This window comes from Ambystoma mexicanum, chromosome 4p, assembly GCF_040938575.1.
Source record: "Ambystoma mexicanum isolate Mex_15411 chromosome 4p, UKY_AmexF1_1, whole genome shotgun sequence".
NCBI lineage: Eukaryota > Metazoa > Chordata > Amphibia > Caudata > Ambystomatidae > Ambystoma > Ambystoma mexicanum.
Window position 1 is genome coordinate 1,110,308,487 of NC_090927.1, and position 27,022 is coordinate 1,110,335,508.

The window sequence follows — 27,022 nt, forward strand, 5'->3', positions numbered from 1 at the left end:
AACACATTAACAGTCAAAGGAACACCATAAATCATGTCCAAGAGTGGGGAAAAAAAGAGTCTCACTGTTGGCAGGAGAAAAAAACAAACTCCAGAAATCCAGCAAAGCTGCTGGGGGACTCACTAGGTTAGGAAATTCAGCCTAAAGAGAGAATCCTCCCTAACAGAGAGCACCTTTTATTTGTTGCTTTGCTCTGCTGCTGGTTTCTTCCCTGGGTAGTGCAGGACCCTCCAGTCGTCCTACTTCTTGTCAGTACGACAGTCGCTTCAGGAACCGTGAGCCTGCAGGAACTACCAGGAATGTCTGCCTCAGCTACAGGTTCCTCTCCGTTTTAAGGTACTGTGCAAATCCCGTTGTGCGTTTCCTTCAACCGCGGTGAAAGTGTTTGAAATCTTTCTCCAATCCGAGGGCTTGTCCTTCTCTTCTCTTTGAACTAACTTTTCTATCAACCAACCTCGTCCGGAATCCATGCCACGAACATTACTGCGAATTACCCTGAACTGTGTGATTTTGAGCAAAATACTTTTGACCTATTGACTTTGGCCCTAAGCCTTTTCTACCTGATTCTATCACTTTAGTTCCTCTTGTTCAATTGCCCTGAGTACTTACCTGTTGGTTTGATTTAATTTCTATTAACTTTGTCTTTCCCTCCCTTTTAAATTGCTAGAGTGCCATTTTGCTCCCACTTCATTTTGTGAGCATAACTTGTCTGGAATTTAAGGGAAGTGGTGTGGTGTATTAAGAGTGTGATTTTCAAACTGCTTATAATAGTGTAATGTTATACAACTGAAGAGTGAAATAAATATATATTCTTTTACCTGAAAATCTTGAGTCAGTGTTTGCCTGAATCATAGCAATTGCTGTCCTTTGTGTAACTATTTGATACAGCTCACTTACTCTTGAAATAAGTCTGGCTGCTCAGCCATCGCTACCACTTTACTATGTAGTACAGGTTTGTACCAAAGGTGAATTTGTACTGTCACTTGTAGTCTTAATTGCGTGTGGTGTTCCCAGAGGGTACCGCATATAATTCTGCCTAACACGACCTAAGGCAGAGCGCATTTGTCACAGAGATTGCAAAAAGATTACAGGATAATGAAGTAGAAAACCACTTTTGGCCCAGAATACATGGAGGGAGACAGATGCCAAAAACCCAGGGAGCAAGGAGAGAAGAAATGAAGAGAAAAATAAGTACAAAAAAAAGAAAAGAGGAGGAAAGCCCCTGCTGTGCCACAGACGTTCAAGTCAAGCCGCACAGAGAAAAGAACTCGGACGTGGATTGAGAAGGCAGGCGGAAGCCATGTAAAGGCTTGGTGTAAAAATGACAGAAGGTCAATTAATTTTTGGTGCTACAAAAAACGCTCCAGTACTGTCCCTGTTGAACAGAATGTCCCATAAGTATGAAGGAAAGGGCAGGGGATGTACGAGTAAACAATGAAACATCCTGTTTTCCCTTTTGTAACTCTATTACCACTTTTTGTAACTTTGTAGAGTGCTTTTGCACAAGTACTTCATAAATGAAATAACTAAATATATAAATATCTCGAAAATAAATGTCTAAAAAAGTCTTCGGATCGCCCCTATAACTTTGCAACCCAAAGCCAGATGCAATCAATTCACAAAGTTTTCTTGAAAACATTTAGAACTAGATGTATATTTTGATTGGACATTTTGTGCAGATCAGCAACAATTTATAAACTCAGTAAAAAGTGCTCACCCTAGAGGGAATCCAGCTTAGTCATGATTACGGAGTCACTGTTGCAGACTTTAACACGCACACAGTCAATGAAGTAACGTGCAAAATACCCCAACTATATATATTGATGCCTATAGTATCTTTATACACAAGGCCTACATAATATTGTGGAGAACAGGATTAAGATATAGACAAACGCTGTGGTACCCACATGTTGAGCTTAAAAATAAAAAAACTTTACAGTTGGTCTGTAACATGAGTAAAATGTACCGTTTTGAGGTTACATTGCAGGGTGTCAGGGAAAGTATACATGCATTCTCTAACTAGGTGTATGGATGAATTGGCATTGATGCTTAGGACTCGTAATATATAATATTGTGTTAAAGGATCACTAATTGGGAATCCAAAGACTCCTTTTAGTGAGTTTGGAAGTTTTGTGTGTAAACACCACACCAAAAGTCAATACTATACCTCGCACTGTCCCAATGAAATCTTCAAGACGCTCCAAAAGACTTACATCCCTCTCAAAGTCATAGAAATGATGCTCCACCCAATGTCGGCACACATTTAAAACACTGCAACAAAAGATCAAGTTAAGTTTAATTTAAGACCAATATAACATTAAAGCACATTAACCATCAGTCCTCATTACAAATTAGATACAAAAAGACAAATATCTTGGGACCTTGCAAAGATGATTACTCCATTAGTCAAACCCATTTTTGGCTACCAGTTTTCAAGGCAAAATAGGCGCATTTCTTGGGTCATTCTAAAGTTCTTTAAATTCCTCAGCAAAATACCAGAGGAAGCAACCTATGTGGTATTGAGAGCCAAGTGGCAAACAAATTTATTTATTTATTCATATTTGTATAGCGCGCAGCAGCCCTAAGGCATCTTGCCACTTGTTAGAGAGAGTGAAACAATCTTCATTACAGATATATACAATTCTCGTTTGCATTTTTTTGACATTTACACTATACTACACAATTACTATATTTTAACAGATTTACATTACAATATACAATAACAGTTGGAGGCAGTAGAAGCATGAGTGAGAATGGTAAGGGATAGAGGAAAGGTTAGTTCTGGAAGGAGGATTTGAGATTTTTCTGGACGGCATGGAGGGAAGTTTCAGCTCTGAGGGTGGTGGGGAGGGAGTTCCACAGTTTAGGTGCTATGCATGAGAAACCTATCCCTCCTGCTTTAACTCTGCGGATGTGAGGGATGTGTAATTGGTTGGTATACTGTGTTCTGGTGGGGCGCGCAGAGGTGGTTCTGGATATAGTTTCTGATAGGTATGTGGGTGCTGTGTGGTTGAGGCATTTGTGGGTGATGGTGAGGATTTTTAGTGTAATGCAGTCTTTGACTGGGAGCCACTGAGCTAATTGTCTGGCTTGTGAGATATGGTCCCTTCTAGGGAAGCTCATAGCTGCTCTAAGGGCATTGTTCTGTGTAGTTTTAAGTAAGTTTTTGGTGGAGGTGCCTTCTAAGAGTGCATTACAATAGTCGAGTTTGGGGCGATTCAAGATGGCCGCCGTATAGAGGAGACGCGCTCCTCTGGTCTCCGTCCGAGCAGGAACTCCCAAAGGTGAAAAAGCAGCTATAAAGGGCTCCGACCCCGAAAAATTGATGTCAGAGCCTAAATAGTAAATAAAGAAACGGACGTAGTTTAAAGAAGTCTGACCACGGAGCAGATTACAGGGGGAGACGGCATCAAAGACGCCACGTAATTTACTGCGTGGATCCGTACAGACGCAGCTGAAGGAGTCAACCTGGACCGCGGATGAAAAGGCTTGCCCCAACAGCCGAGCTCTAAGGTTGACGGGACGCCGCCAGAGTGTTGGGGTAAGACGAACCCCCGATGTGAGAGGCACAGCGGAGCTGCGTGCGGCTTCACCCGCACTACACCAGAGGGGAAAGCACCTCGGCGGATCGAGCAGAGCCAGGCCCTGCACTCTTCCGGAAAGTCGGAGGCAAAACAGATGCAGGTACGGGGCTCGTGAGAGGTGGGGAGTGCAGCGCATACGTTAGGGAGAATTCTAATTTATGGCTAATTTCCCTTACCTAGTGAGTCCCTCAGCAGCTTTGCTTGATTTCTGGGGTTTATTCTTTCCACCTGGTAAGAGTGTGAACCTTTTTCCCACTCTTTGCCATGTGTATTTCTACTTTTTGTGTGATCTTGGGCTCTGGAGCCACACCACTCCATGAGCCCAACTTTTTTGTGTGTTACACCGCACCTTCAGTGCAGTGGCACAGGGTTGTCTCTGAGACTTCCCACTGACTCGATTTTTCTGGGGCTGACTACTGTCCACCAGAAACAGGTAAAGGTACCATTAACTTTATGTAGTCACTTAACTACAGACCCAGTACACCCCATCTTACATGGGGTATTGGAAAGGGTTAACTCTGATCCCTTTTTGTCTGTACCTCCTGGAGCCTTGTTTCGCTCCCTTAACACTAAGACTTGGCTGGTGGCAGTGGTATCTACCCTAACCTTTCTACTGCGATTATAGTATATAAACGTGGTACTGTTTTAGGCTATTGTATTAGCCTTGAACATAAACCCGTTTGACCAAATACATTTTATTTTGGCTCCGGTCGAGTTTAGTCGCCATTTTTTTTTGTTAATATCCTTCTTGTGTTTTACTTTGCGCGGCAACCCAGGTTTGCCTTCTTTGTTCGCCGTCCTTTGGAGGGCTTCTGCGAAGAAGCCCTCCTTTGCCGTCTGGGTGTCTAGGTGGGCTGAATGTGAGGGAGGGGTTTAGTAACCCCCTGCACAGGGTCTCCTTGGAGACCCAAGTCGCACTTTGTGTCCATTGGCTGAGGTGGTTGTCCTGGCTGGAAAACCACCCTGCTGTGTGATTGACAGCCAGGCTGTATGAATGGGGGATTTTGGCATAAAAGGCAGGACTCTTGGGCTGGAAGTCAGAGTCGCCAATGGAACTGCAAGAAATGAAGAGAAGCGGAGGAGAAGACGGCTGCTGCAACTCCCGAGTCCCAGTGAAGCCCTGCTGCAGTCCTGAGCTATCTACCCTTCAACGACAGAGAAGATCCAGTCTGTAGTCTTTTTCCCTTGAGCCTGGTGGGATCAACCAGCTTACCTTCTACAGCCAGAGAATCCTGTTCTGGGTGGAAATCGCTGCACTGAGCTGTAGTGGTCCGGATAGCCATCAGACGAGCCCTCTCCTGTTTTAAGGAGCGCACCTTTTATTCACTGATGCTTTGCTGCTGCTGGCCTCATCCCTGGGTAGGGCAGATCACTCCAGACGTCGTCCTTCTTGTCCCCACGACTGAAGCTCCAGGAACCGTGAGTCTGCAGGAACTACCAGGAACAACTGCCGCAGCACCAGCTTTTCTTCATTCGAATAAGGTACTGTGTCCATTTGGTCGTTCTCTCCGTCCGACCTTGAGGAATCGGGGTGAACCCTTTTCCTTGCCTCCCTTTGACAATATCCAAGTACTCCTGGCAACATTAATCTCGAACTGTTCTGATCGTGTGATCCTCGACAACAGAGCCCTGCTCCATTTGACACTGGCGCAGGCCTATTGACTTTATCTCTATCTTAGAACACCGTCCTCCGATTCTAGTGCCTTGACAAAAGTATTGCCTACGAATTTTATCCCCCATTCCTTGGTTTTTATTCAATGTGCTAAATGTGTTTTGACTACGGTTACCATTCTTCCCACGGGTACGCTTTTCTTTCGTAAGACCGAACTGTCATTACCGTCAAAAAGTGAGCGCTTCTTAACCCCCGGTAATGTCTTTTGTTTCACAACACCGATCTGTCAAATCCTAACTATAACTGTGTAGTACAGGCTTGTACCAAAGGTGAAATTGTACTACCACTTGTAGACTTAATTGTCTGTAGTATTCCCTTAAGGGTACTGCAGAGGATTCTGCCTAACACAGCATATATAAGAATGCAGGACAGAGGGGGGGTGGGGCGATTGCCCCGAGACGCATAGAAGCCATGAAGAATTTCCAGTAAATTGACAGAAATTGGAGGCAAGAGGGAGACACAGCACGGGAACCCCAATCTTGGGCGGAGAACTGGTACAGTGAACCCCCCCTCCCCCGAGAAGCAGCAAAAGGTCCCCCACTACCCGTAGGCAGAAGCCCGGGCCTCACGGAGGTGCACAATTAAAACATACCACCGTCAATTCCACTCACACACAGCTCGTAAAACAGGAAAACTGCAACGGAACCCAGTACCCTGAGGGTGCAGGAGCTCGCAACAAAGTCTGAGCATTCCAAAAGTACAGGGATACTAGACCGGCAATATCACTAGCATACTGGAGATCTTCAGTACCTGGCAGTCCTAATTTTCGGGGAAATGTAGACGCAGCCCCCCCCCCCTTCTCATGGGACACAGTGCATTGGAAAACACCCCTAGCCAAGACCAGGGTGCGAGTGGAAAATCGACAGCTTGTGCAACAAGGCAGATACGTCAGTGGATTGTCCCAGCCCACCACAGAAACGAATCAGTGGACACTTACCCATACCTAAGAGTGTGAGGTAGCCCCCTCTCCCCCGAGAGGAGCCCAGACAACCGCTCCAGATACTGCCAAAGTCTGACCGGAAAAGGGAACGAGGGGGATTCTTCTTCCTTACCCCAACGCAATCAAGAAAACAACTGAGCGCATAGATTAGACTCAGCACGATTGCAGTGTCTGCCAAACCCTGAAGATTCTGATGCCATGCGTAAAATCTAGAGGTGCTCCAAGGAAATCTAAAGGGGTACATGTACGCCTAGAAAGCCAGATAGAGAAGTGTTGGAAAAGTAAGCAGTCAGAAGGAAACGCCTAACCCACGATCCGGCAGGATAACTCGGAACTGGAAAGCGCTGTGGCGCCAGCTGTCAGGCCTCAGATAAGGAAGAATTGCTGACATGCCCGAAGGGAATGGAAACGAGAATGATGAGCACGTTCCAACTCCAACTGGGCCAACTAAAAGAGGAGCTGAAGATGGCCTTACAGGACATTACAAAAGAAGTGAACCAACTAGGGGAGTGAGTTGACACGGTGGAAAATGGTGTCTCCTGCTTGGCAGACGACTAAGCAGAATAGCATCCTGTTAGACCAAGTGGCCAGAGCGACAACTAACCTGGAAATACAGGCCGAAGATTTAGAAAATAGATCCCGTAGATCAAATATTAGGATCAAGAGCCTAGCAGAGACAGTACTGGACGTAGACCTGCGGTCCACGATGCAGCAATGCTTTAGCAGTCTCATCAAAGATACCCTACCAGAAGAGATCCGCTTCGACAGAATACATCGAATTGGCCCGAAAAGGAACGACCCAGGGACTAGACCCAGGGATGTACTAGTCGCCTGCACCTCCTTTGCCCAGAAGGAAGAAATCCTGAAAGGGGTCATATTGCATACAGAGCTAACCATCAACAGAAGCCGCGTGCAACTCTATCAAGACCTGGCCCTATCGACTCTACATAAGAGGAGATTGATGAGACCAGTAACAAAAGAACTGACGGCCAAACACATAAGATACCATTGGGCCTACCCCTTCGGCTTAATAGTTACGTGGGACGGTAAGACTCACTGGATCAGCACATGCTAGGAGGGAATGTCAATACTGCACATTGGAGAAGACTCAAGACAGATGAAAACTGCTCTGCGCCGATCCCCCACAAAAAGCACAAGCAACCAATGGGAGTGGATGTCGGAGAGGTCCGGGAAAAATGATCGAGGGGTGGGCCTGACGGGTTCCCACACGAAAGAGGACTGAACCGGATAAATGAGCGGATATGAGTGATACTGGACTCATATCTCCCCTGACCTATGGACGACAGGAGGAAATTAGGCTGCAAAACTCAAATCTGCAAGCGAGGATGTAGATCGAAGGAGAGACATCTTGTATCTGTATTCTGGAAATGCTAATGTCCAGGCGGAGGAGAATGTTTGGAGAGGAAAGGGCCCAAAGCCCTGATTGTGAATACGGGAGAGTCCAGATGGACCCTGACCATGTATGGGAAAAAGGGAAAGGGGGGAGGGCAGGGGAGTCAAGAGGGAAAACACGGGGAAGAATGGGAAGAAGGGGTAACTGTAGATTGGGGAAAAGTACATTAAGGTTCCGAGTTCGAGGTTGGAATATGGGAAGCAGCAACCCATTAAGAAAATGCATAAAGGAGACTAGGGGTAACAGACAGGGTCAAAAGACCCCACAGGTCATGCGCAATGGATGAGGCGGTAATAGTGTCCCCGATTGTGCATGGATTAAATTCTCCAGCGAAACGCTGCGCAATACTGCGGAGGCTATTGGAGCTCAAGGTGTCGGTGGGGATCCTACAAGAGACACATCTCCTCCCGGAGGATGAAAAGCAAATGGCCCACAGACTGTTCCCACAGCAATATTTTGCCTCAGGAGGGAAGAAATCGAAGGGGGTGGCAATCCTACTGAACAGAGAGATGGGGTTCCGGAGGAAAGATCAAATGCTTAGTGACCCGGAGGGGAGATACACAGGTCTCAAGGGTTGGATCAGAGGACAGAAATACACTATCATTGAACTATATGTACCTCATGACAACCAAGACAAATATATTCGGGCGGTTTTGGATAAATTAGGTGGGTGGTGCGAAGGGCAAACAATAATAGGAGGAGATTTTAATTGCGTCATGGACCCTTCATTAGATAAAACACTACCAGCATTGATGGCAGACGAGAGGAATAAGCAGGCACTAGGCAAACTTTTCCGTGACCTGGGGGTGATCGAGACCTGGAGGTTCTTCCATGAAAGAGACAGGGAGTACACACATTTTTCAGCAGTCCATCGGGGGTATTCTAGGATCGATATGATCCTGGTGTCTGCTACATTGATCCCACAAGTAAGGAAGGTGAATATAAAGGTCTAATATCTGACGGACCAGGCACCAGTTATAATTCAAATGGACATGGGGGAGGTTAAAATAAATAGATCAAAGCAATGGACGCTTAATGAGCTCATTCTTAAAGACAAAGTGCTCAGAGCGAATATAGAAGAGACGATCCTTTACTACTTTGAGGAAAATAAGGGGGAGGTGGACTTTAAAACTGTCTGGGATGCAGGAAAGGCAGTCATACAGGGAAATTCATCTAGCAGGCAGCTCTGTACAAGAGTAAGCAGGCATTAGTAACAAAAACTGGAAAAGGAATTGAAAGAAGCGGAAACCCAGCATAATCTCAGACAGACTCACTTAGAGCACTTAAGAAAATCAGAGCGCAATTGGAAGCCCACACAGCCGATAGAACAGCACAATCCCTCCTACGTATCAAGCAGTCCTATTATATACATGGGGGAAAAGCAAATACATTTCTAGTGGCCAAGCTACAGAAACAGAAATCCCGCAACTATATGACAACTGAGGAATAGTCAGGGGAAATTGCGCTACGGGGAAAAAGATAAGATGAAAATGATAAATTACCATACAAATCTATTAAAGCAAGAGGAATTAAATCCCCAAGCCCAAAGAAGGTATTTGTCGGAGACAATCCTGCCCAAACTAACAGAGGAGGAAAACGATGCACTGGGAGCCGAGATAACGGCACAGGAGGTTAGCGATGCAATAACCGGCCTACCCACAAATAAAACCCCTGGATCCGATGGCCTCGGTGGGGGATTTCTTTAATGTTATCAGCGAAGAGGGCACAGTCACCCCAGATATGGGTAGATCCTTGACCCTATTAATACCAAAACCGGGGAGCCCCCTTAGAGATTGTGCTAATAATCGACCCATAGCATTGTTGAACTCAGATGCTAAGCTCTACGCTAAGATTGTGGCAACTAGAGTGGGGAAAGGTCCTCCCTCCAATTATACATGCCGACCAAACTGGGTTTATTACAGGTAGAAATACCCAGGATAATGTGAGATGGGCCTTAAACATCATTGAGGTAGGTACCCGAACGGGTCAAAGCTTCTCGTTGGCGGCATTAGTCGCCAGGAGAGCGTTTGACAGCCTGGAACTGGGGGTATCTGAAGTTGGTGCTAGAGAAGTTTGGATGTGGGCCGCATTTTAGCAATATGGTATTGGCAAACTTCCGTATCCTGTCTACAAACCTTTTGGTCAATAGGCTAAAATTGGGTCAGATCAGGATAGAGAGAGGCACTAGAGTGGGCTGCCCCCATCCCTGTTAATATTCGCTATGGCAATGGAGCCATTTGCGGCACAAATCAGACAAGATAGAAATATCGAGGGGGTGAAATGCGGGTTAAACCAGGCATAAAATTGCACTTTACGCAGATGATCTCAAGCTTTTCATGTCAAATACCCGGGACACAGTGCAGAGGGTAATGCAGAAACATTAGGAGTTCGCTGGGGTCTCAGGGTTCCACATAAACTATGGAAAATCAAAGGCCCTGAATATAACAGAGGAACAAGGGGAGATCTTGGAACTCAAATTGTCACTCCCACTATCCTGGGAAAAGGAATCGCTAGAATACCTGGGTGTCCACTTAACTGGGAAAATTTGTGATTTATACAAGGTAAATATTAAACCTCTATGGAAACAACTGCAGGAAGACCTGCGTAGATGGGATAACCAGGAGCTGTCTTGGTTTGCCCGAATAACAGCTATTAAAATGACCCTACTCCTCTGTATGCTCTACGTCGTTAGCTCCCTCCCAGTAAGGATCCCGCCCCGGGACGCCAAAAACTCTGCAGTTAGCTATTTCTGCCTTTGTTTGGAAGGGTAAAAGGCCCAGAATTCAGAAGAAAGTTATGATGCGACCCCCACTCCTTGGAGGCCTAGGATTACCAGACAGAGAGATACATCCGGGCGGCACATATAGCACCTATGCTACACTGGGCAGCTCAAGACACCAACCTGGGTTTGTTTCAAATAGAACAGGAGGCCACTACTCTCCCGCTAAAAACACTACGCACCCTTCCACTGCACAAACGTCAGGTAAGGGGAAAACTGCTTGAAGCTACTAGGGTGGCGCTCAATATTTGGGACGATGAGTTAAGAAAGAGGAACGTTCAACGTGGGCTGAGTCCACACTCCCCAATAGCGTACAACCCTGGACTTACCCCGGGACTTTAGGCAAAATTCTGGGAGGGTTGGGTCGCTCCCGAAACTCTGACCCTGGCTGACATGTTCCGGGATGGAGAGCCAATGTCTTTTGAGGAATGCAAACAAAAATGTCTTATTGGGGAAAATGAAAGATACAGATATACCCAGTTAAGGCATTGGATTACACATCCGATTGTCAAAAGAGCTGCTAATAGACCCCTGCTAGGCCTTGGACTAACACTACAGGAGGGCTCAACTAGGAGAGGAATCTCAAGGCTCTACAAATTATTGGACAAGGCCCTAATAGAAGATGTCCTGCAGTACAAAACGTGCTGGGAAAAGGACCTAGGGGATATTATTACGGTAGAGGAATGGGTGATGATATGGGCGAGAGCACATTAAAGCTCTAGATGCACGGCAATTAAAGAATCAGCCTACAAGGTTGGTTACCGATGGTACATGCCCCCCACCAGACTGCATAAGATAAACTCTAAATATTCCCCACTCTGCTGGAGGGAATGTGGGAAAAAGGGGACTTTTACCACATGTGGTGGACTTGCCCTAAGGCAGAGATATTCTGGAAAGAGGTCCTGGGACACATAAAAGCAATGGCAGGAATCACGATGCCATATGACCCGAAGGTAGTCTTTCTGGGAGCGGTAGCTGAAAATACATATGCGGTAAGGGGGCACAAGGCCACGCTAATCACGCACCTACTCTCGGCTGCAAGATTGACTCTGGCCCAGGGATGGAAAACGGCACAAGGCCTAATAATTGCGTGGTGGTGGATACACATATGGGGAATTCTGGCAATGGAGAAGATCTGCACGCTGCAATCTGGTAGATATCTCAAGTTTCTGGCAATTTGGGAACCCTTCCGAGAAATGGTAAAAGATAAAGAACCTCATTACTACAGACCCAGGATACTTAGAAATGCTGACACCCACACTAAAATATCAAATAAGCTTGAACTAGATGGACTAAGAAACCCGGCAGACCTCAGCAATAAAACTCGGAACTGTACAAGTTGGGGAAAGAGGGGGGTGGGGGGGGGGCGAGGACATTGGGTTTGGGATTTTGAAAAGTTAAAATCAGCAGAGCCAGCAGAGACACTTCATGGGACTCCAAAGGGGTTGTGAGTTAAAGTTGAAAGATAACTATTCATGACTATTTCTAAATGCTTGTTCTCTGTATGAATCTGCGGAATAAATAAACCATGTTAAAAAACAATAGTCGAGTTTGGCACCTATGGTTGCTCTGGCTATTGCGAGGCAGTTGGGTTTGGAGAGGTAGGGTTTTATGGCATTAATGAGTTTGGTGCTGTATGCTGACGCGGAGGCGCTAACTTGTTTGTTCATTGATAAGTCGGCATCAATGTAGACACCTAATGTCTTAACAGAGGATGAGACAGTGATGATGGAAGGGTCTATGTTAAAGTTGGAGTATTGGGGGTTTAGTTTGGCTAAGATGGCTTTCTGTCCAAGGATAAGAAGTTCTTATCGCAGTTAAGGCATAGGCCATTAGCAGCCATCCAAGCTTGGATTGTAGCGTAGATTGTGTAGTGCTGTGGTGTATTGATAATAGGAGCCAGACAGTGGTAGGAGTACTTGGGTATCATCAGCATAATTTGTATATTCTACACCCAGAGTGTCGAGTAGGTCGAAGGGAGGCTTTGTGAAAAGGTTGTACAGAGTAGGGACTGTACAGGAGCCTTGAGGTACTCCACAGTGTATAGTGGTGGGGTTGGCGTTTGCTATGTTGGAGAACACCTTCATGGCTCTGCCCTCCAGAAAGGAGGTAATACAAGAGGCTGCTTGTTTGGAAAAAGGGGCTGCCTGTGTAAGATGGGTGGTAAGTTTCTTATGATCTACCAGATCAAAGGCTGCCGAGAGATCGAGGAGGAGGAGGAGGAGGGCAGGCTTGCCTTTGTCCATGATCTGTGAGATTTGGTTTTTTAAGTCTAGTAGGGCAGTTTCTGTTCTGTGACCTTTACGGAACCCAGATTGTCTTTTACAGAGTATGGAATTGGATTCTATGTATAGTTGGATCTGGCCGTGGGCTGCCTTGTCCAAGATTTTGAGAAGGAAAGGGACAGTGGTTATAGGCATATAGTTATTAGGCTGAGCTGGGTCTAGAGAAGGTTTTTTTAGTAGGGGGCTTACCCATGCTTCTTTGAGGCTGTCAGGAACAATACTGTTCTGAAAGATGCATTAATGAAGGCGGTTTTGAGGGGGGCAAGTTCCTTGGCACATTCCTTGATAATTTTAGGAGGCCAATGTGTCCTTTGCAGAGAGAAGGTTTGAGGTGTTTAATGAGATCAATGACCTTAGATTCAGTGGCGTCTCTAAAGTAGAACTGGGAGCGGTGGGAATCATTATGCTTAGCTTGTGACAGAGTTTATCTGTTGGCTGGGGAGGGCTTTGAAGTGGTCTTGAATTCTTTTTTGGAGGAGATCCATTTTATTAAGCATTGCAGACTGAATAATTGCGCACCACGTTTTGTCTTTAATGATCTCATCTGTACTGGTAGGAGGGGTGTCTAACTCGTTAAAGATGGTGAATATCTCTTTGGCTTGAGAATTAGCCTTAGAAATCCTATCGTTGAAGGAATTAGCTTTAGCTGTGAGAATAGCTTCTTTGTATTGGAGAGCTATCTGTTTGAAGTTAATTCTGGTTGAGTCATTAGGGTTGGCTTGCCAGTTCTTTTAGTGCCTGGCGCTTTTGTGAACGAAGGGTTTGGAGCTCGTCCGAAAACGAAGAGTTGCAGTGAAAGGACTTTTTTCTTTCTTGCTTTCGAGTGGGGCTATTGAGTTTATAGCATTGGTAAATGTGTTTTTAAAGATGTCTGCGAGTATGTTAGGATCCTGTGAGAACAGGGGTGCTAGACCTGGGTTGTCAGGGTATGGACGGAGTTGTCTGAGTTAAGCTTTTTTGAGCTTCTAATTTTGGCTGGTGGAGCGCGTGTGAGGGTTTTGGATTTAGGGGTTGTAGGGATGGTGAATTCAATGCAGGTGTGGTCTGTCCATGGGTAAGCAGTGTTTGACATAATAGTGGATGCACAATTGTGATCCATCACCCAATCTAGGGTACAGCTTTTGGAGTGAGTAGGGCTGAGTACTCCTTGGGTGAAGCCTAGGTCAGATAATTTTTTGGCAAGAGCTATGGCAGGTTCATCCTTAGGGTCATTGAAGCCTAAGTTTAGATCTCCTAGATGTAGAATTTTAGAGGATTTTTTTATGTTGTTGCTAAGTCAGTGGGTGAGGTGATCTTGAAAGTCTGCGGGGAGGCCAGGGGGCCTGTATAGGATATGAATCTTATGGAGCTATTTGGTGAGAGGGTTAGTTTAGTGGATAAGATGTCCGCATTATCGCCCAGGTGCTAGGAATGAGCCTGATGGATCGAGAATCTTTGTAGATAAGGGCAACTTCACCTCCTATTCTGTCAGGTCTATCTTTTCTAAGGATGGTGTACCCTGTGGCAAGGGCTAGTGTGACAGCGGGCCGGAGGTGTCATGTAGCCAAGTTTCAGTGATGCATAGTATGTAAAGATTATGGGTGGATAAGAGATCATTTATTTCTAATGCATGCGCTGGAAGTGAGCTCACGTTAAGCAGTGCACATTTGAGGTTTGGGTAGTGTGTGTTTATTTTCGCTTCTGGTTGTGAGATTTCTTGTTTGTCATTATGCAGGATAATGTTCAGTTTAGTACGTGAGAGTGTTGTAATAGTTTGGCGTGGTGCAGCTTAGGGTGTGTGCATAACTGAGGTGAGTGGGAGGTCTCAGTGCTGTGCGAGTGCTTAATCTGGAGTTTCTACGGGAGGGGGGTAACTGACAACAGAGTAGGTGCCTGGGTAGTGTATGGGTAGTGTATGAATTCTGAGTCTAAGAAGTTTAAGAACTAGGTTGAGGGGCTGAGACGGTAGGAGGCCAAAGTCCAATTGAATGGGGGGCGCTCCTATGTCCTCAGTAGAGAGTGTTAGAGAGTGCATTAATGTGTGATGAGGGCGATATATTAGGGCAGGAGGAGACAATGTAGGCTTCATGGCTGGATGCGAGATAGCATAGGCCACGTGGATGGCTATAAGGAGTGTTGTGACGAGAATAATTGTATGTGGGCAGATGTGTGCAAAAGGTGAGACCTTGGGCAGCATGATGGGGGTTGACTGCAGGTATAATTAGTACTTGTCTAACATCAGAGTAGGGAGAGCTAGAACGTTACAAGATAGCTGGCGTGGCAAATGCCGGATATTGAGCAACAAGAAGTTAACAGGCATTGGTGCAAAGTCGATATATGCAATTACACAGGCTAAAACATTTCAGTAGGTGCAAAGCTTAATCTTTATACAGGCGAAGAGTATGGGCAAAGCACATTGGTGTGGTTCAGCGCGGTATACTATACAAGCCGTTATTTACTACAGTGGATTCAATGGTACAGAGATAGGGTATATTGGAGTCTTAGTCGAAAATGTCAATGGCACTGGGAGTACTGGGCGCAGTAAGAGTCTCATGGCAAGCAGACTGAGGTGTGCTCGTATGAGGGTTCTTACCTCAGAATGATAGGGGATCGGGGCAGCGTCGATGGCCCAATGGCCCCGTGAGGCCACAACAGGGGGATCCTTAGGTGTAGGTCCTTGGGTGGGAGGTCCGGCTGACACCTAACCGGCTATTGTCGTCGGAGGAAGTAGACAAAATCCTCCAATTGGAGCATCAGCAGCTCCGAGAGGTTGCTTAGCCACCACAATACACAAACACGGTGGCAGCCATCTTAGGAGCAGGCCTCGTGTCGGCTCTATTGCAATAAAAGCTATCACGGCGAAAATGCCCAGATTCAGTGCGCAAATGGAGCATGGGGCGCCAGGCTGAACGTGCACACAGGCACAGGCATACAATGAAAAGCAGAGTGCGGCTACCTTGGGGAAGATTCTCTGTCGTCAATGCTTCAGCACAGAATCAGTGGGAAGCAGGTGGGATGGGCTCCTGCCCTCCCTCGACATTGCTAGGGATTAATTATCAATAATGCACTTTGATGGATGAGCACTGGATTAGTGCTTCCTCCTACAGATTTCTCACTTTAAAAATATCCTTCAGGCACAACTCTGGTTTTGAAACATTTTCAGCCACAAGGGGCTTAAACTGCAGCTTTTTGTTTCTGTGCTGTTGGCACCCGTGTTTCATGATGTGATGTCATGGGTGGTATACATGGAGCAGGCTGTGCCCTCATGACCTAAATTCCTCCCATTCTAACTCACAGTCAGAATCTGATGAACCCAAAAAACATAACAGATTGAGTACACCCCTCTGAGGGAGGTGGTGTGAAGTTGATAAGGAATCTGTACGAAGAAGGGCTTATCCATCAAGACGAACATTACAGAAGGCAAGTAACGTATTCTTCAAATGGACTCCTTCCTCCAACAGATTTGCTCATCTGAGAAAGACTCACAAGGCAGTGCTGAACCTGGAGGAGATAATGATATGATATATGATATGATATTTTATTTGTAACGTGCTCATACAAAAGTGTTTCAGAGCGCGACAAGGTAAGGGAGGGGAACAGGGGAGAGACAAACTACGATCTTACTAGGCCCAGTGACATTGAGAACGTGCAAGTGCAGGGGATAGGAGAGGGGCAAAGTGCATGGGAGGGGGTTGAGTGGAAAGTGCGGAGAAAAGAATAATTAAGATACATAGATGACAGAGGCAGTAACCAGTGGTAGTGCAGCCGGCAAGTGCTGTGTTAAGGCAGCAGACTGGGTAGGTGTAAATAAGTGCAGAAAAAGAAGAAAGTGGAGGTGGTGGGGGACTGTATGGGTAACAGATACAGTCCCTAGTGCAAGGGGTGGCCAAGAGGCAGCGCAGGAAGGTGGCAGGGTGAGCAGGTACCTGGGCCCAGGGGACAGAGAGTGGCCAGGTGCACAGTGCCAAGAGAGAACAGATCAGCAGGGGAGAGGGGGAGTGAAGGCAGAAGAAGCAAAGAGGATTTTCTTGAGGTGCTTTCGGAACCGGAGGTGGTTCTCCTTAAGTTGTAGAGTGGCAGGGAGGCTGTTCCAGATGGAGGCCCCAGCCGAAGCCAGAGATCTACCCCCAGCTCGTTTCTTAGAAAATAAACAGACCCTGAGGGAGTTAGATGCAGAGGAGCGAAGAGCTTGTGAGGGGAGGTATTTGCAGAGGGATAACTGAAGGTATTTTGGACCCAGGCCCCAGAAAGTCTTGTGAACAATGCAGAGGGTTTTGAATTTAATCCTTGCATCCACAGGGAGGCAATGGAGAGATTTCAGAGCTGGAGAGATTCGGTCCCAGGCATTGAGGCCGAGGACAAGTCTTGCAGTCCTGTTCTGGATTAGTTGCAGATGACAGAGAGTAGAGACAGGTAGATTTAGAAAGAGGCTGTTACAATAGTCCAGCCTAGAGAGAACCAGAGCTTGGGAGACGGTGAGCTTCTGGGGGAAGGAGAGGAAAGGAAGAGTACCTCGGAGGAGGTGCAGTAGACAGTTTGACTTTTTTGAGACTTCAGATATGTGGGCGGAGAAGGAGAGTGTGGACTCAAAGAAGACCCCTAGGTTCTTAGCCTCGCAGGTAGGGGTAGGAGGAGGGCCAAGGGAGGCCGGCCAAGGGAGGCCGGCCAGAGAGTAAGGGGAAAGGATGGTGAAGGTGTGCCTATGAGGAGGATCTCCGTCTTGCTGGTGTTCAGACGAAGATCATGGGCGGCACACCAATCTTGAATGGCAGTTAGGCAATCGGAGATGGGAGAGGGAGAGGAGGTGGCTGAGGGCAGCCTGAAAATTAGTTGTGTTGTCTGCGAAGCACTGGAAGTTTGAGCAGAAAATGGCAATGCAGTGGGCGAGAGTTGCCAGGTATTGGTTGAAAAGCCAGGGCGAGAGGTTGGACCCCTGGGGAACACCACAGGTGGAGAGGAAGATAGATGATAGGAAGGACCCAAGTTGGACCTGGGAGGGTCGATCGGAGAGGAAAGAGGTCAGCCAGGCAAGAGCCTGATCAGTGATTCACAGGTCATCATGGAGACGGTTGAGCAGGATGGTATGGTTGACTGTATCGAAGGCAGAAGAGAGATCGAGTAGGATGAGGACAGAGGGAATGTTAGAGTCAAGGTTGCACAAGAGAGCAAGGAACCATCACACACTAGCAAACTCTGGAGCACCACATAGCCGAACTTAACAGCCAAATCAAAGTGACCTCTAACACCCCCTGCCCTTGGTCAGACCATCAAATCCTTGGCTTCACCCTTCAGGCGTTCAAACAACTGCCACCCTCCTTACCCACGCTTCCTCCTACAATGGCCCATAGCTCCCGTAAAATCTCCAAAGAGTCAATTTCCCTCTCACTCATGCCTCTCAGCCTGAAACTTCTAAATGTTACTGACCCACAAAGCCTAGAAGACATCTATGCTAACACTTTGAGCAAAGCAGTATACCTGGTGGCATCCCTTCTCCCTAGAAAAATCAAAACCCACAAGCCACCTCAACCCCTGGTACACTACTGACCTCCAAGCCCTGTGCTCTAAGAAGAGACAGGCAGAAGCTATTTGGAAAAAAGACCCCTCGGATCTCCTGAAAATGGCTTTCAATAAGATTGCTAAGGAATATAAACAAGGCATCTCAGCAGCCAAAGCGCAAGTCTACAACTCTAGAATCAAGAAGCCAGTTCCAACTCGAAATAACTATTCAGAATACTCAGAGCTAGAGACGCCCGTAACAGCCCCTAACACCGTCAGCAAAGATTAATCTTGGTGCAACAATATTCAGAATGCCATGTGTGCCAAAATATGCATGCAACAGCAAAAATAGCAAATAAACAGGGCTTAATCAGCCCCCCTATCGCTCCTCCCATCGCTAAAACACACACCAGACAATTGATCCACTTTAGAGAAATCTCTGAACTAGAAACAGCCAACATCCTCAGAAACCTTAATCCATCTAAATGCAAAGGAGACAACTGCTCAGCAGCCATCATCAAAGACTGCTCCGATGACGTAGTCCCTTTCATCACTAAATTCATTAACTGCTCATTCTCAGCAAATTTGGTCCAGGCTAGCCTCAAAAAATCCTGGGTCCTCCCCTTAGTGAAAAAAAACACCACTTGACCCACCGATGTTAAACAATTACTGTCTGATTACAACAGTACATTTCCTGCTCAAGGTCCTGGACAGAGCAGCCTATAACCACTTGCAACAATTTCTGGAATCTAATCACATTTTAGGGATACAACAATCAGGTTTCTGCCCAGGCCATGGCATCGAATCAGCACTACTAGACCTAAAAATCCAACTGGATTCCTTCAGAGCGGAGGACAAACCAGCCATTATCCTACTACTACTGGATCCCTTGGCCACTTTCGACCTAGTAGACCACAAAACCCTATGTCACCACCTCACCTCAGCAAACTTCACCCACGAAACCACCTACTGGGTCACCTCTTTCCTAGAAGGCCAATCCATGAGAGTTTTCTCAGACACTGCGAGTGCCCTGCCTATCCGCATTCCATGTGGCGTCCCCCGAGGCTCTTGTGTCGCCCTTTCCCTCCACAACATATTCAACAAACCCCTGTTCGACCTCCTGGACGACATCAGTATATCTTAGACCAGCTATGCGGATGACCCACAAATCCAACTCCCCTTGTCAAGCTCCTATGAGGAAGACTCCTTCATGCTAAACAAAATGTACGCTACAATCCAGACTTGGATGGCTATGAACATTCTATGTCTGAATGACAAGACAGAGATCTTGTTGGTAGGCTCTCTAACATGCTACAAAAATTCTGCCCGCAATATACCTACTTCACGATGGATGGAATCCAGATCCCTGTCTCGAAGACGGTCCAAACACTGGGTGTCCTCTTGGATGCCTCACTATCGCTCACCAAACAAGCTAGTGACTTGGCAGCCTACAGCGCAAAGCTCATCAACTCAGCGAGACAAACCCCGACGCCAACGAGCTGCTTGACTAATGCTAGAGCAATCACAGGTGCGACATTGGAATATTGCAATGTCCTCTTTGCTGGGACATCTAAATGGAACATCAACAAATTACAGATAATCCAAAACATGCCCTATGAGCAGCTTTAAACATTCCTAAACTAGACCACATTTCAGCTGTCAGAAGAAAGGTCCACTGGCTCCCTTTTAGGAAAGGATTATTTTCAAAACGTTGTCGATCACACAAACATGTCTGAGCAACAGCGCCCCGCAATACCTTGCCAAGAAAATTGAAAGATCGAAGTCTAACAGACCGGTAAGGTCCCACCACGCTCATCGTCTGGCCCTTCCAAAAGTGAAAAGAGCTTAAGGAGCGGGGGGATTAGCTTCCCTAAGGTAGCGGTGAACCATTGGAACGCCCTCCCCCGATCTAAGAGCCGAAGACTCCTACTGGTCCTTCCATAATGCCTTGAAAACATGGTTATTTGCCTAGCTGGTCCACCCCCCGGTCTCACTGTGGACAATTACCTGTTGCCATAATATCTAGCATTGCCTTGTTCTCTGCATGTCTATGGCGGGATTACAATCCGCCTGTGAAGCTGATGTATTCTGTAATGCAGAGGTATACACAAGGCCTTTTGCCAAATGAGCCCTAGGATGCACAGGCTTGCACTTATTGGCCAGATCATAGCATTTGGAAATGCACAGGGAAATGTACCTGGACATAGTTTGTTTGGGAACAGCTTTTCCCAGCTGAGCAGCGACAAAGTCTGCAAAGAGCAGGTTGCCATCCCCGATGTCTCATTACCTAAAAGACATAGTAACCAAGTTCACTCTTGGGATCCAGACCATTAAACAATTCCTCTGCCGTAGATGGAGGAGGCAGAGGGAAGAAGCCAAGAATATGGATCTTCAGCGAAGGATTACAAATTTGATATGAACTTGGGAAAGAAGGAACATATCACTGTAATGCAAGATGAGGATGCCTGTTGGGAAGAATGCTGAACTCACATATCAGTCTTGTGGAGGTGATGGCAACCGAGAACATCACATTATCGGCGAGCAAAAATCAAAAATGTACATATGCAAGGATTCAAACTGAGCCACCATCAAAAACTTTAGAACAAGTTTCAAATCCCATGTACAACCATTTTGAGGTGGAAACTGGTTAGTCAACACTTTCAAAAACTGCATAAAAGGAATAGTAATGAAGAAACCCTGTTCAGGAGTCCTCTAAAAAGAGCTAAATCCTCTCAGCTAAAGAGGAAGCCTACAATTCCAGAATCCTTAATGCTAATTGAAGTACCATGGAGCTCTTCTGCATTCTAAAAGAGCTAGAATCACCAACACCTCCATCCCAGGACTGTATCAAAGACACAGAATTGTGTTCTCAAATTCAGCAAGTCCTCGCTGACAAAATCATCCTACTACGAAACAAAATAGAAGCCAAAAAGGCTCCCACCACTTGCCAGCCCCAGTGAGTTCTCCACGGCCAAGCACCCCCTTTTATTTCTCGCAAGTAACTCCAAAGGAAGTAGAGGATATTATAGCCAGTCTAAAACCCTCTCACTGTCAAGGAGACACCTGCACAGCCACCACCATCAATGAAGGAGCAAAAATCCTAGCCCCCTTCATCACCACCTTGATAAACTCCTCCTTCTCGTCCAATCAAGTACCTAACAACCTCAAGGAAGCCTGGGTGATGCCCCTCCTAAAGAAACCCAACCTCGATCCTAATATCCAAACAAATTAAAATTATAGGTCCATCACCACAGTCCCATTCCTCCTAAAGATCTTGGACAGAGTGGCCTATTTACAAATTCAGAAACAAACTTAGGCCTCAGACAATCGGGCTTTAGGCCCAGACACGGCACAGAGACAGCTCTCCTTGATTTTAAGATCCAAATGGTCGAGGCGAAGGACAAAGGGAAGCTAGCAATCCTCCTAATCCTAGACCTATCGGCGGCCTTCGACTTCGTCGACCACCAAATACTAACAAAACACCTCACCTCAGCTGCATCTTTATGGATCAACTCCTTTCTCTCAAACCGGACCACCAGAGTCTTTTCTCCATCAGCCGCAGCAGACCAAAAGCCCATACTCTGTGGAGTCCCTCAAGGCTCATGTGTGTCACCTACACTCTACAACATATTTACAATGCTGTTATTCGATCGGTTGGACAATCTGGGTGTCATCTACACCAACTATGCTGATGACACACTGATCCTCATCCCTCTCACTGTTTGCTACGACGAAGACTCTCAACTACTGAACAACATCTATCACGATTGAACAAACTAGACCCGAAGTATTCAACCTTCAATATTGATGGTAATGCTATTAAAGTATCCTAAGAAATAAAAACTTTGGGGGTCTATCTAGACTCCACACTATCCCTCAAAGAACAAGTGAGTAGCTTAGCATCATCCACCGCTTACACTAATAAACTGATTTACAGCTGTAAATCATTCCTATCTACCAGCAGCTGCCTAACGCTAGCTAGAGCACTTGCACTGTCTAAACTAGATTACTGCAACACTCTTTGACTGGGTTCCTCAGAACTCAACTTAAACAGACTCCAAGTCCTACAGAACAATTCTCTGAGAGCAGCACTAGGTGTACCCATATCCAACCGAATCTCCTCTTTATGACACAACGCCAACAGGCTGCCCATTCGGGTCAGAATGACATTATGCACCTTGGCTATCACACATAAATGTCTCTCTAACACAGCCCCTAAATACCTGTCTGACAAAATACGTATTCACCATCCCTCACACACCACCAGATTGATTCACTCACTCAGCCTGGAGGTACCAAGGTACAAGCTAAAGACTGCAGGAGGAGCCAGCTTCCCAGTACAAGCTGCCAAACACTGGAATTCATTCCCCATCCGTTTCAGACAAGAACAAGTTACTCTCTTACCTGGTAACGTTCTTTCGATGGGATGGTCCGACGACGTAGTCCATATCTATGACAGGTGATGTCCACAGCTGTGCTGCTTCAGAACATTTTCGGCGTCTGCGTCCTGCGTCAATGACTTCGATGCGCCGTCCCCGAGGACGTCACCCGATGTGATAAGTAGGACGCACGACGCCCGTAGTATCAGTTGTAGTTTTTTCCCCCAGAACGTGTGACACCAGTTTTCTGCCAGTCAGACACACCAGGCCTTTCGGAACGCAAGCTGCAATCGCATAGGAAATTCTGCAGCGGGGAAGGTGGGGGGGAGCGATATGGAATACGTCATCGGACCATCCCATCGAAAGAACGTTACCAGGTAAGAGAGTAACTTTTTCTTCGAGGGGATTGGGTCCTCTGACGTATTCCATATCTATGACAGACTCCCAAAGCAGTACCAAGCAAGGATGTGGGAAAAGGATTTAGAACACAAATTTAGCATGCCCAATCAAATTGCGGAATAAAGGACTGCCTTGCCAAAGGCCAGATCCTGCCCTCGGATGGAATCGAGGGAGTAGTGACGTACAAAAGTATGTACCCAAGCACAGGTGGCTGCATCACAGATGTGACGAATAGGAACACCCCTCTGCAGGGCAGTAGACGCAGCTACTCCCCTGGTAGAATGGGCCCGCAAGCAAGCCGGAGGGTCCTTACCCGCCAAGCGGTAACACTCGGAGATAGCTAAAATAATCCAACATGACAAAGTATGTTTCGTCACAGCTTGTCCCAAACGCTTTCCAGCGTACCAATAAAAAGTTGATGGTCCACTCTGACCAGGTACATGCGCGACATATAAAAGCTCAACGCTCCCCTAGGATCAAGCCTATAGAGCCTCTCCTCTTCCTTACCAGGATGAGGAGGAGGATAGAACGCCGGAAGAACAACCTTCTGGCTCAAATTAAATTCCGAAACCATCTTCGGAAGAAAGGAAGGACGAACTCTAAGGACAACTCTGTCCTTATGAAACACAGTGAAGGGTGGCTTAACTGAAAGTGCCTGTAACTCACTCACTCTGCGAGCGGAAGTAACCGCAACCAAAAACACAGTTTTCAGAGTTAACAGTCTCAAAGGGCAAGAATGCAAAGGCTCAAACAGAGCACCCATAAGAAACTGAAGAACAAGGTTCAAATCCCAACCGGACACCAGAAAAGGTGACGGAGGGAACACATTAGTGAACCCTTTCAAAAACTGAGAAATTAAAGGAATCTTAAAATAGGAACATTCTTCAGATGAGCGCTTAAATATGGACAGCGCCGACAGGTAACCTTTAATGGTCCCCACTTGCAAGCCCCTGTGGGCCAAGGAAAGCAAAAAAGAGAACCATGGGAATGTCACACTCAAAAGGATCCACATTCTTAACTCTGCATCAGTCGCAGAACTTCCGCCAACGGCAACACTACAGAGACTTTGTTGCCGGCCGCCTGGCCGAGAGCAACACCTCCATCACGTCTTCCGGGAGGTCCCAATCCTTATACCTCAACCTTTCAGAAGCAAAGCGTGAAGGTTGAGGGATCTGACCTCTGGATGGAGAACCTGACCCCCCTCCCGTGAGAGCAGATCGTCTCGGTAGGGAAGACGACATGGAGGGCAGATGGACAAGTCGAGAAGGTCCGGGTACCACGTCCTCTGGGCCCACGCCGGAGCAATGAGAATCATCCGGGAAGCGAACCTCCGTAACCTCGACAGTACTTGCGGGATGACGGGGACTGTAGGAAACGCATACAGCAGTGGGAATGACCACTCCACCACGAACGCGTCTTCTAAGGCTCCTTTTGGAGGAAATTCCCGTGAGCAGAACCTTTCGCACTTCCGGTTGACACTGGAGGCGAAGAGATCCACTTGAGGGGTACCCCAAAGGGCGAAGACCTCCAGGAGAATCTCCTGGGCCAGCTCCCACTCGTGAGAGATCGTGCTCTGCCTGCTCAGAGCGTCCGCCGTCTCGTTGTCGTCTCCGGCCAGATGAACAGCCGAGATCGAAACTTCCTGCTGGATGGCCCAGAACTCAAGCTGCATCGCCTCCTTGCACAGAGGAAGTGACCCTGCCCCCCCCCCCTTTTTGTTGAGGTAGTGCATGGCCACCGTGTTGTCCGTTAGAATCAGGACACTCTTTCCTCGCAAAGTCGGCAGAAAAGCCTTTAGGGCTAGCCTGACGGCCCTCAGCTCCAACAGATTGATATGGAGTCTGGACTCCGACGGAGACCAACGACCGCTGTCAACTCGTTGGCATTAGCTCCCCATCCCGTGAGGGGTGCGTCCGTCACAATCATCACCTCCGGCCAGGGCAGCCAAAATAGGGCCCCCTTCATCAGATTGCCTTCGACGGCCCACCACAAAAGGTCCTGGGCGACCGAGGGCGGCACCTGAACAGGGTCCGACATCCTGCCGGAGGACTGAGACCACTGGAGCTTGAGTGCCCATTGCTAAAATCTCATCCGCAACCTGGCCTCTGGCACCAGAAGAATGCAGGATGCCATAAAGCCGAGCAGTCTCAAGAACTCGGACGTTGGGAGAGTCTGGGCAAGTTGAAACTTGTGCACCATCTGCTGAATCTGAAGAGCCCTCACCTGGGGAGGAAAACTTAGCCCCAGGGATGTGTCGAGCACTGCTCCGATGTACTGGAGTCGCTGTGTTGGCATCAAATGGGACTTCTTTAAATTGAGGGAGAAGCCCAGCTTGTGAAGGGAGTGGCAGGTGACGGACAGATGATCCAGGACTTGCTCGGGAGAGCTCCCCCTGATCAAACAATCGTCCAGGTAGGGATAGACGTGAATCCCCCCCCTTTCCTGAGATGTGCTGCCACCACCACCATGAGCTTGGTGAAAACCCTCTGGGCGGAGGTCAATCCGAACGGCAGGACCCGAAACTGAAAGTGCGAGTCGCCACCCGAGAACCTCAGGTACTTCTTGTGCTTGGGATGGATCGGCACATGGAAGTAAGCGTCCTTGAGGTCGAGAGACACCAACCAGTCCTGAAGTTGAAGGGCCTGGAGGACTTGAGAGAGATTAACCATCTTGAACTTGTCCTTCCTGAGGAGTTTGTTCAAACCGCGCAAGTCCATGATGGGTCTCAATCCCCCGTCTTTCTTCAAAATCAAAAAATAAGGGGAATACCATCCCTTGTTCCTCTCCGCTACAGGCACCAGTTCTATGGCGCCTTTCTCCAGCAGGGCTTGAATTTCCTGCGCAAGGAGCAGATCCGGACTCTTGAAAGAGAGGTTCCCAGGTGGATTGTCATGAGGCCTCTGCCGAAAAGGAAGACAGTAGCCGTGATTTATGATCTCCAGAACCCACACATCTGAAGTAATGGCACGCCACTCTACAAGATGCTGCGCCAGCCTTTCCCCAACCGGCGAACCATGGGACCTGGCCTCATGACTGAGTGGTAGCAGCTGCGGCGTTGCCTGAGGGCAAAGAGGCAACTGCCCGAGCGGCCTTCGCACCTCGAGTACCCTGTTTTCCACCTCTGCCACTCTTACGGTGGCCTCTTTGACTGACGGCTCCTCTTGCTTTACTGAAGGACGAGTAATAGCGAAAGGAACCTCCCCTCCATTGTTGTCCCCTAGGACAAAAAGGCGGAGGTTGTCGAACTGCAGCGCCCAAGGACTTCGCTGCAGCTTTGGAGGTCTGCATCCTCTCAAGTCTCTCGTCAGCCTTGCTGCCAAAAAGTTGTTCACCGTCAAAGGGCATGTTTAGGAGCCGGGACTGCACATCAGGAGCGAACCCAGATTTCCGCAACCACGCAAACCTGCGTATTACGGTGCTCGCCGCCATGGACCGGCTGACACAATCTGCCATGTCCAAACCCGACTGAACGGCCTCACACATGGCATCCTTGCCATCCTGAACCATAGCAAGGAAACCATCCCATTCATCCCCTTTGGGAATATCTTCAGCCACTAATGCAACACAGTTCCACAGAGTGTGTGTGAAACGAGACAAGGCACATACGGAGTTGGCCGCCTGAAGCGCCATACCCCCGAAAGAAAACACTTTCTTCGCCCAGCCGTCAAAACGTTTGTCGTTCCTATCCGGAGGGATGGTAGGATACAACGCCTGCTTTGCCGGGGCCATAGCCGCCTGCACCACCAAACTCTCCGGAGCGGGGTGCCTGGACAAGTAGCAGGGGTCGCTACTGGCTGGACGGTATTTTCTCGATAAAGACTTGCCCACTGCCGGGAGACTCTGCGGAGCAGTCCAAGCCACCACCACCCTTCTCTGTAGAGCCATATGAAACAGCAGTACCGGGTCAGTGCGGGGACCAAGATCAAGAATGTCCGTGAGATCATCCTGAACAAACTCCCCTGGAGGAGCCGACCATCCCAAGTACTTGGTTACCCGAGACATAAGGCGCCAGTACGAAGAATCGGCATGAGTGCCAGGCTCCGGCCTACAAAACTCCACCTCCGGAGAGGTGTCCAGTCCACTGGCATCATGCAG

The 27,022-nt window shown here is 47.5% G+C and overlaps 1 protein-coding gene across 1 annotated transcript in view; it reads right to left on the reverse strand.

The window, feature by feature from the left end:
- Positions 1 to 27,022, reverse strand: part of SOS1 (SOS Ras/Rac guanine nucleotide exchange factor 1) — a 2,649,334-nt gene that overhangs the window by 908,758 nt on the left and 1,713,554 nt on the right. Inside the window, exon 13 of the mRNA XM_069606702.1 lies at positions 2,168 to 2,271. Within this exon, the coding sequence (XP_069462803.1) occupies positions 2,168 to 2,271 (104 nt within the window). The remainder of the gene's footprint in view (positions 1 to 2,167; positions 2,272 to 27,022) is intronic.